General features: G+C 47.3%; 1 protein-coding gene across 2 annotated transcripts in view; it reads right to left on the minus strand.

Annotated features, from left to right (window-relative positions):
* LOC119226864 (PALM2-AKAP2 fusion protein) overlaps positions 1-10,925 on the minus strand; it is a 59,072-nt gene extending 48,147 nt beyond the window's left edge. The window contains exons 1-2 of one of the 2 annotated variants that reach the window (XM_037485207.2): positions 10,283-10,925; positions 4,052-4,103 (exon numbers count right to left, since the gene is read on the minus strand). In XM_037485207.2, the coding sequence (XP_037341104.2) occupies positions 4,052-4,103; positions 10,283-10,326 (96 nt within the window). In that variant the 5' untranslated portion in view covers positions 10,327-10,925. The remainder of the gene's footprint in view (positions 1-4,051; positions 4,104-10,282) is intronic. The other variant, XM_037485208.2, reaches the window with a different exon arrangement.
* Between the last annotated feature and the right edge of the window lie 363 nt (positions 10,926-11,288).

Genomic DNA, 11,288 nt, shown 5'->3' on the forward strand with positions numbered 1-11,288 from the left:
CCACTTACCCACCCCCATAAAGTGCTGAAGACCATAAACCAGACCTCCAGTGGCCACCGATCCACTCCTGCATATCACGCGTTAACTAAACAAAGGCAAAAAAGATGAAAAAGGCCAACATCTGTTATATAGGCGGGAAAGATGTGAATCCGCTGCAATTATCCAGGGCTGGAAAGTTGTGTTTAGTCTCACTTAAGATACTTCAGAGACCGTAACAGGCAAGGGCCTGATTCAGCTGATGGCGTGCAAATATACAGTTTGTAACATCTTGCAACGGTTTATCCAATTCACTCTATCTGCTGTAATGGCAGATCAAATTGCTGCAAATAAAAGCAAATGACAGAAGGTGAAAGGCTGGGAGAGCTGCCACATGTCCTTCAAGGGCTTCTCGAGTGTTTGACCTGTTTTGGATGAGCACCCACAGGGACAGGAACCCAAATGTAGGGGAAAAACAGACAAAGAGAAAGTGTGGAATGCTATTTGGTCAACCTGAATCAATGTTCTCCTTATTGACTTAATATGTCAATGTATAAGTAAGCACACTGCACAAACTGAAGCTTCCCCCACTCTATTTACCTGCACTCTATAGCATGCCAGGGTCTAGCAGCCCCACACACCAACCCCCGTCTCCTCTGGCCTTCACCCTGCCCCTCCGTCTGACCCTAAGTGGATCCAGTTGCACAGATTACTTCACATAGTTCACCCCAAGAGATCAAACTGGGTTATAAAACTATTCTGCACTTCACTTTTATTGTTGAAAAATGGCAGAGCCATGAACAACAATGAGCTAAAGGTTATCTTTGTTTGCCTTGAAATGTGTCTGTGATATTCTCTGTCTTGTTACCAGTGCCAACAGCTGTAATTTCCTCAATCTATGTGTTTCTAACACACACACACACACACACACACACACACACACACACACACACACACACACACACACACACACACACACACACACACACACACACACACACACACACACACACACACACACACACACACACACACACACACACACACACACACACACACATCAATCCCTATGCACCACTTCCTAATTCCCCACAGACTTGGCACCAGACAATCTGTGGCCTTGTGTGGGATGAGTGTGTGTGTGGTTCAAAAGGGTTAGTGAAGAGTCCAAAGGCCTGAGGTCATCCATGTATACATGCAAAGACACACACTGCAGAGAAGTCAGTGAATGGACGCATGCAACGACACACACACACACACACACACACACACACACACACACACACACACACACACACACACACACACACACACACACACACACACACACACACACACACACACACACACACACACACACACACACACACACACACACACACACACACACACACACACACACACACACACCATGCACATAATCTGTTTTTTGGGAGAACCCTGACCAAGCTGGATTCCATCCAACGGCTATAATTACATGTTAATAATATACCAATTACAGGTCTGGATTTAACAACATGACATCACAACTGTTCCCTAATCTGGCCAATTAGTAACCTAGGAAACCAGCGCCGCTGGCAGCTGACAAGGCCGTAATCACTATCAGACTGTGGGAATCTTTCTCAGTGTTGCGGAAAAATGTGACTTATCAACTCTTAGATTTAAACCCCAACACATGTCCCACCATTCGTCGTATTGAAATGAGTAACGCACAAACTTTCACTGAACTCACAAAGGAGAACCCTCTTAGAAAGATTAAAAACTGCATATTAATCCCGCAGAAGCGGAAAGCCGGTGCTCAGGGTTCGTTGCACTCTCGGTTGTTCGTTAATTCTTAAGAAATAGAAAGAAGTCATATAAATAGGAACCAAATCCCAAGGCAGACGGAAAGACTCAATTAATCTAGATAAGTAAATTAATAATGTGCTTTGCGCGATTGTAAAGAGGACTGATCCGTCCCCCTTCTTTTGCTAAGTGAAACGAAAAGATTCCCAGCTGTTATGGCCGTCCTTTATTCATGAGCCACACAGCAAACAGACCAGGCTTCAAATAACGCTCCGACGGCTGGAACCTGACTGCGACCTTCTGATCCGGGTCCTCGGGTGGAGCTTAGCGAAGAGACTCAAACCATCAGCGTCCAAATGACGCGTGGCTCCAAAACAGTGTGAGACGCAGACACAGAGATGACTGGTCCAACCCTCGGCTCTGATTGTAGCGTCCAATTTGGCTCGAGATCCGCTAAAGTACTGATGAGATCTGTGTGTATCAATTATTGATGAAATCATTATCATGTTAGCTGCAGAGCCGAGACAGTATGACAATGTGTGTGTGTGTGTGACTGCACTCTACACCTCTCTACAGGGGGTCACTTGTTTAGAACAGACCCACATGTTGTCTGTGGAATGCCGTACTAACTGGGTTCCAAAGGCCTTAATCCGGTGTTTTTAAAAGCCGTCGGCGGGTTACGAAAGGCTTGCTTTTGATCGGCAGTCGAACAACGTTCTGAAAGATATCTCCCCTTCCTCGTCGGGTGCTCTGGAAAACTTCTGCTTCTGTATTTACACTGGACCTGCGCTGTTTGGCTGAGGCCGCGGCTTACGGAGCGCTTAGGCGCCTCAGAGGGTTGTCATTACTAAATTCCCTGCTAGGCCTGAAGGCTATAAGTGCCCCTTATTGTCTTTGACAAAGTGTGTACACACACACGCACACACACACACACACACACACACAGAGCTGAGATGAGACAGATGCTCTTTTGAAGGAGACAAAACTTTGACTTGTGTTTCCGCCGAAGCTCTCAGCGCTTCCAGTGGGACCCCCGGTCCCGCTAAAGATGCAGCGCTGGGCGCTGCGTAGCGACCGCTGCCGCCAGGCCAGCGTCATTGTCCAAGACGCCACTTGGAATGACGCAAGGAACAGAAAGGCCTGTTTCAGAACTTTCACACCCTCTCTCTCCACTCGAGTGCCTCAACTGGTGTAAGTACAAGCAGCCTGGTGGGACTGCCATGGTTCCACGTGGCAAAAATAGCTTCTCCATCTGCTGCTGGTGCCGCTCAGCACCGCTTGTGCGAACGTGTGCGTGCGCGCGTTCCCGTTCATCTTGAGCTTGTGTGGTATGCTGTGGTTGCTCGCTGGCACCTAATTTAGTCCCGGGCGGTGAGTCCGGATCTAACCGTCCCATCAGTAGCGGGTGATCCGCTTCAACAAATGCCTCCGTCCACGTAAAACACGTTCTGGACCTGACTCATGCTACCGAGCTTCAAAAGCCTCAGACATGAAGAGACAAGAAGGAGATTTTCCATTAACTTTCCTGAGGAGTTGGGTTACCCCAAAAAAAAGGCTTGGAAGGAAGGTGAAAACAGACGAGAAGAGGAAGAAGAAGCACAGCAGCCCTGCAGGGCACGCGGGGCGGCATCGGTGCAACCACAACCCATTCGTCTTGTGTGAAAAAAGAGGATGTCGGGGGACCATGATATCATGAAGTATCGGGTCCCATGTTTAGCTTTTTCACTTTTTAATGATTCCAAAATTGCATTCATGCAACTTTGATTACCCCCCCTGCATGCCACTAGAGACGGTTGTGGAATGTGCAACACAGAGAACTAATGTGTCTTTAACTCGTTTTTAGGTCGATATCTTAAAACCTCACATGTCAGAGGTGATGTAGCCACTATAAAAACACCGGGGGGGGGCATAACTGAGCCACAATCAATCAATCAATAAGTTTCACAAAGTTGAACTGCTATTGGGGCACAGAAACATCACTGATCACTTATTCTTTTCCCTTTTCCTCATGGAACATGAAAGACTAGAAAGGGAGAGACAGAGACACAGAGAGAGACAGACACAGAGAGAGACAGACACAGAGAGAGAGAGACAAACAGAGAGACAGACACAGACAGAGAGAGACAAACAGAGAGACAGACACAGACAGACAGACACAGACAGAGACAGACAGAGTGAGACAGACAGAAAGACAAACAGAGAGACAGACACAGACAGAGAGAGAAAAGAGGCAAATAGAAACCCAAAGCACACAGTTTACAAATAAATAAAGAATCCCACTCTGACTTACCGCCAAGGCCTGCAGCCTCTCTTTGTGGAGCTGCGCCTCCTCACACGACATCCTGGGGGGCGGTGGGGGGGAGGTGAAGCCGGGGACAAGGGGAGAAGGTGGGGGGGGGGGTGAGGGAGGGGGTAGGAGAAAAAAGACGTGAGATCTGGGAAGACTGGGAGCACCGGGGGTCCCCTGGGCGAGAGATCAGAGAGGAGGTAAGAGGGGAGGGAAGCCGAGGAGTGAGGGAAGAGAGGAGGAGGAGTATCCCGGGGCGAAAGGTCCTTCCTCGGCGGTAATCCAGCCGGGGGAGCGAGGAGGAGGCAGCCGGAGAAGGAGCTCACTCCAAGGGGAAGCAAAGGTCTCTCGTTCACTGGACATGTGCCTCACACTCACCCTCTCTTTCTCTCCTCCCATTTGTCCCCTCCCTCCCCTCAACTTTGTTTTTTTTTTTAGGCATGAGTAATGTGTGATTAAACAGCTGGGAGGAGCAGCTGAGAGGGAGGGAGGGAGGGAGGGAGAGAGAGAGAGAGAGGGAAGCAGGGGAAGAGAGAAGTAATGGCATAAAGGTAAAAGGGGGCAGAGGAGAGGTTTAGAGAAAGGGAACGAGGGAGCGAAAGAGGAGTAAGGGAGAAGGTAAAAGGGAAGCAGAGGAGTCATTTGTCATTTTTTGGGGCGCTGAGATGAGACTGTGGGGAAGGGACCATCTCACTATTTGCACCACCTTGCTGACCGTCAACGTGACCCAACTTGTGTTTGTCGTGTTCTATGGTGAGATATTTTGCTCTTTCATCACAATGAGGTCACAAACAAACACTCCCGCTTCTATTTCTGATCACTCTGGTCCTGCTTTTATTCCTCGATCAATGGAAGAGACATCAGTAGAAGACTTCTGCTTCACAAAAAACGGGAGCAGGATGGAGAGTAATTGTGTCACTCTCTGAATTAATTGGGGAACATTAATGGAACATATTTCTCTATACAAAGTGCAAAAACAGCACATTATAAACACACACACACACACACAAACGATCTAAGTTCACCTGGGTTTCACCTGCATCCTCTATTCATTTATTCAATTACTCTCCTCTCTTTTCCTACAACCATTTTTCTTCTTCCTTTGCCTCCCTCCTTCCTTACACCCCTCACTCCTTTCCTCCCCTGGTTCCCTCTTTCCTTTGCTGCATTGCTGCTCTTTCACGACGCTCGTCTCGTGACTTCTTCCCTTCCTACATCTCTCCTTATTCCTCTTTCAACTCTCACTCCTTCAAACTCCTCTTCCTCCTTTCCTTTTCAAATCGTGCCTGATCTCCTACTGACCCCCTTCTTTCCCACTCCTCCTCCTCCTCTTCCTCCCCTCCTTTTGTCCACCCGCCCCTCTTTGTCTTCCACCTGTCCATCTGACTTTTTCCTCACACTTTCTGTTCCTCCTCTTTCTCCTCTTTCTCCATCCCTCCTTCCACGAGCAGACATCCTTATAAGGAGAAACGGCAGCAGCAGTCGTGGCCGACTCTTTAGGGAATACGGAAGCATGTAACAAACACAAAAACACACACTCACACAAACACACAGCAGCCTCTGCATTACCCCAAGAGAGACAAGAAAGTGGACAATAAATAAGTGCAGCTGGAGAGCTTTTTTTTTCCTGTAAGAGAGAAAATGAATCAGAAAGTTGTTGTTTCCAGCTTTATCAAAGGGATATGAGATTTTTATACCCACTGCTGTCTTTTTTTTACCTTAAATTCTGCAAATCTGGGTGAAGTTCTTCCTTAATAAGTTATCTAACATATTGGATATAATTCTTTTTGGACATCAACACTTTTTGTTTCTATTCAAACCGACTAATCCTGGCTGTGTTTTTAGCGATTTGATCATTCAACCCTTAAACCAAGAAAGTGTTGTATAATGACACTTTATACCCCTTTTTAGAGCAGTATTTGAATTTCAAAAAAATGTTAGCGCTTTCTAAAATAAGTGTTTTTTGACAGGGTAAATCATGGCCGTTTAACGTGACAACACACAGTATGTGAGAGGAGTCGCTCGTAACTCCCCTCCGCTCCGTGGGGGGTTTAAGTGTGTCTTTCAGCTCCTAGTTTTGTTTTGTTTTTAAGCTCAAACAGCTGTTTTCAGGGACAAAGCTCTGATGAAGCACTTCCTGCCAAGCACCAAACAGCAGACCGAGTTAATGACTAGCTGGTGAACGTGTGAAGCATTTAGCAGTTGAAAACAAATCCGATTCATTGGTGTCTTCTCATCGTGTAGACTTTATTGTGTACTCTTTGCCGCTCGTTGTACTGAGCTGAAGTTTGAGTTCCTTTCTTGGAATGTTTCTCATTTGGCTTTTGATTCATGTCCTCTGAACATAACAGGCTCTGCTTGTTGTACTATTCAAAAAGCTACATTTAAAACCAATGTGTTGGTTTCAAAATGTGTTTTCCACCATGCAGAGTGCAACCATGTGACAATTATTTTCTCCTCTTTAGCACCAGCTAGACACACTACAGGCTCACTGATAACCCACTGAACATAATGTATATACTTTTTTCATTGCAGGGTCATAGACCATGATCCATTTGGGTCAGTAACAAATAGTTCATGTTATGAAACCAGGCTGAGCTTTGCAGCCGTTGAACCTCAGTCTGATCTTCACTACAAAGGACACACTCCCTTACTTTGACCTTACTTCTTCTTGTTATTAGAACATGTTTCTATTAGATTGCCTTTCTACCGCACGTTGGTTGCCCCACCTTTTAACCCCCTCGTCTTCCCCCTGAAATACTGCAACCCTTCCCTCCCCCTCCAGGCCCTTAACTCTGACGTGAGTTGTGTTGGTTGGTCGTCGTTGTAGACAGCAGCATCATTGTTCCTCTGCATCGCCACGACGACGCGATGACCTCACTGCACAGCCAGCCCACCACCGCCCCCCCCCCACCCCAACGTCCCGGCCGAGGAGGTAATGGTCTCCAGATGTGGAGCCAGAGGCAGGAAAAAGCGCCCACACTCACACCCACAGACGCTCACGCACAGAAATATAACAACATGCATCGGGGTGAGCAGGAGGAAATGAGCAAATATGGACAAAGAAAGTAAGTCAGTAAAAGTGTGCGTGTGCGTTGGAGAATTTGTGCGCCGTTCTGTTAATGCTTAGCTTTCCCTTTTGAGCGTTTTACTGCCAAATTTAAATTATCCCCCAAAATAACCCCAAGCAGACATATTTCTGGCTATTTGTGCGCCAGACGTTGATCTCATTCATTTTTTATACATCACGGAGGGGGGTCAGGCTGTGTTTGGGTGTCCCGCTGTCTGTCGGTCTCTTTGTGTGTCTGCACACTCAGTTAAACTATCACCGAGCCCTGATCAGAACTGTTAGGTATCTTTATATCCTCCTGCATTGTTCCCTCCTCTGTGTCGGTTCAGTTTCTCTTTCCCTTGCTCTCTTTTCCTGTTATTCTCCATATTTTACATTGAGAGAGGACACTTCACATGCCCATGTGTGTTTGTATGCATTCGGAATGCTTATTGTTTTTAAATGCTTTGTTATTGTTCTGTAGAGAGTATCTTACACGTTACAACGTAGATGAGCAGCAGATGTCATGGCCTCCAGACACAACTCAGCATTTTCTTTCTGCTCCCTCGATGCCATCTCCCCCTCTCCTCTGTATTTTGCACATCTCCCGTCTGTTTACAATCATTCTTTATGAAATGGAGATGTATGTGAAAAAAGAAAGACGACATTATGTGTCATCACTTCAGATTTGAGTAAAGCGCACAGGACTCCCTCGGTTGTGCAGGTATATTTCTTTGTCTATGAATGAACTTCAACTTTACCAAAGGGGTCAAACATACGCAGGCGACCCAGTGGACTGGAGTTAACCCTTACTTTCATCACCAATCAATGTATAAATAGGGCCAAAGAGTGGATAATATTATGGTGGTTATTGTCAATTCAAGCCATCACTATAGAGGGCCTCTTTCCCGTAACATCGTCCTGCAATAATAATAGCAGCGGAGAATGGGCCGTCTGCCATTGTGGTGTCTGTGCTCTGCATGACCGCAAATACTACACAGCCTTTCTGCTGATTCTGCAAACAGAAAGAGAGAGAGAGAGAGAGAGAGAGCATGCTGCATATGGCCGAGGGAAGAAGGGATAGGATGTGATGGACTGACTGAATCCCTACAGCCCCGTCTCATTTTCCCAATTAAAACATTAACTATTAATGCACCAGGAAAGCCCCTCCCCTTCATGCTTCCCTGCACATCTTCGGGGAGACAAATAATCACTAAGACCTGTCACTCAACCTGCCGTTTTGTCAGCCGATCTCGACTCTAAGCTTCTTGAGGTGAGCCTCAATAGGGTTACCGGCTCACAACCCAGCACCCGCCAATCTGCAACAATCTGCAGGGGTCTATTCCGTGCTCACTACATCTGTTCTCATTTGTGATATTGTTGGTGCATAACAAAAACTTGACTTGACTTTTTTAAAACCAAATATGCACAGACTGGGTTGTTTTCACAGTAACGTTGCCGGCATGCCCCGCACAAGCTTCTCCCAGAGAGCGAACCGCCAAAGCTGTAGAACTTGGGTTATACATGATCATGCACCAAAAGGACAAAAGTTAGGACGTTCAAGTTGCCGAAACGAACACAGGTTTAATAGGAAAGCCGTAGCTGGAGATGTGACCGTGGCAAAACAATTTTTGCAGTTTATAAACACACAAGAAATCCTGTGTTGTAACACTGGCTCCCGTAGAACACAACACAGTACACTCACAGATCTTAGAACGGTGAGGAACAAGTCCCCCCCCCCCCCCCCCCCTCCTGCTGCTCTGTGTTCACCATCACTGCCACTGCTCTCCACACCAGTTCACGGAGCAGCTGGATGATACCCGACTGAAGGTATCATCCAAATCCAACATTGGTGCCCGGTTCAAAGTGCCCCTCATAAAAGTGGACATCTCACTCGCTAACACATTTCAGACGGTCGTCCAGGTTCCTTACCGACCTTGACACCTACACCGGTTCAGGTCATGTCCAGCGTCTTGTGACTTCCATTTTCTGTGTAAAGGGCACCAATAGAAAGGGTTGTTTCCTTCTCGGTACACCGGTCAGCGGGAAACCCTACATTCAAATGTTACCCGACAGTTTGATGACGGACGAGCTAAGCAGCACACGCGATGTTAATTGCTAGCCTAGCAACATTAAGGCTGCAAAGAATATGCAACTATCTCTAAAAAAAGTTTTACATTTGGCTGGTACGGCAATGCTATTTCATTATAATATCTTGGGTTGTCACATATAAGTCATAAAATACAGTGGTCATATTTTCTCTTTCTATTGTTTTCTTTTGGACCCTTAAATATTGAAAAGTCCTTGTCTGGAAATGTCAGATTGCTTTGAAAGTCTGCTGATTTTGTGCATCTCTTGTTCTTTTGGGACACATCATCAAAGAATTGACAGTCAGCATCAGACGGGGTTTGAACAGCAAATATTTCCACCAAAGTTCCACGATTCCTAACAAATGGCCGGTGTTTGCTTGATTTACGTCTTGCTGGTATTCTATTGGATGTTTATGCTGTCCTGATTAAGAGACTGCAGATGAAAGGCCAATAAGTGAGTTTGGATTTCATTTGCACAGCCATTCGTTTCCCTAAAAGTAAAGACATACAATGAACACACACAAACACACACGCATTCAAACGCTGACACACCAATCACACACAGCAAGAACCATTCTGCCGCATGGCGGACGGTGCTAGAACACAGAGACCCGGACCGAGTCTGCAGCTCCTACATCGGCTATGCTGAACGACACCACACTCGCACGCCGGCACACACACACACACACACACTCCGTATGTAGAATTAACATCGGGGACAGTAGCATGTGAGTGAAGAAGGACTGCAAGACTGATTTTGGTAAAAAAGACACAGTAGAAGACAGAGAGAAGGTGGTGGAAAGATGAATCATCAAGCAGCAGAAGGTGTGTAGCGATGTCTGCAGAGTGAGGGAGAGGGTGACTGAAGAAAAGAGAGCGAGGGAGGAGTGCACACCATGTACAGCTGGGTCTCCTCGCCAGTCATGACTGAGCAGCAGCCTCACCATGACGGAGCTCCCGTTCCCATGGCAACCCAGCCCTGTCAGACGGAGGGGAGAGAGTGGTGCAGGGATGCAGGCGAAGGAGAGATGGAGGCAGAGATGGATGAGAAATAATAATGAATATTTCAAAAGGTGGAGAACGTCCACTACTTACGGGGCCGTGGCCGTGCCGTTCCTCTGCAAAGGTGTGTCGGCCATGGCTGCAGCACCCTCGGCTCTCCTTCCCTTCCCCTCTTCCTCCTCGCCTCCTGCCGTGCTCTCACCCAGAGTTGTGTCCACTTCTCCTCGCTCTTCCTCCTTTTCTCCTCCGCCTCCCTCCTTCCCTCCCTAGCCTCCTCTTTTCTCCCCTTCTTTCCTCCTGCCTTTTTTTCAGTGGGTTTGTTTCCCGGCAGAATCAGTCAGAGCAGCTGCTGCCGCCGCTCCTGCGTCGACCTGCTCTGCCGGCAGAAGGGGATGGGTTGAGAGAGTGTGTGTGTGTGTGTGTGTGTGTGCGTGTGTGAGAGAACACAAGAGAGGAGCACCGGTGTATAAATGTCCAGGTAATTGATGTTAACGAGAGAGAGAAAGAAAGGGATGAGGGATGTGCAGGTGAGGTAAAACGAGGCCGGAGCAAATGTGACGGAGATGAGAGAGGGAAGGAGGATGAGACGGGAGAGCAGGATGGAGAGCAGAGGACGGCAAAGAGAGGGAGAGACAGAGAGAAATAGAGCCTTGGGGGAGTCTCAGTATAATAAAGGAGTGGCCAACGTGCCTCGTCCCTGCTGCTACCCTGAGAACCTTTCCCCTTTGAGAGTGGAGAGGGATTCATTTAAAGAGGCAGATAGCATACTCACAAACCACTCCATTGTTAAAAAAGGGATGTCCTACAACTTTAAACGGGACAACAGAAAATGGATGCCCGCGTGGCTGAGGGTCGGCTGAATGAACAAAGATGCACAAGAAGTCTCCCGGTCATGTTTGATTCATTTCATGAACAATCAGAACAGAAACAGAAAATAGAGTCCCTTCCCACTCCTGGTTTGACCGTGACTACACTCGTCACCACGGAGGACTGCACTCGGGGACTCAAATCCTCCACATGGAGCTGGAGCCCTCGTGTTGGTGTCAAACCCGCCAGAATTCTGCAGCTGGATGCAGACAAATCTGCATGTGTAATCTCC

The sequence above is a fragment of the Pungitius pungitius genome, chromosome 18, assembly GCF_949316345.1.
Source record: "Pungitius pungitius chromosome 18, fPunPun2.1, whole genome shotgun sequence".
NCBI classification, from domain to species: domain Eukaryota; kingdom Metazoa; phylum Chordata; class Actinopteri; order Perciformes; family Gasterosteidae; genus Pungitius; species Pungitius pungitius.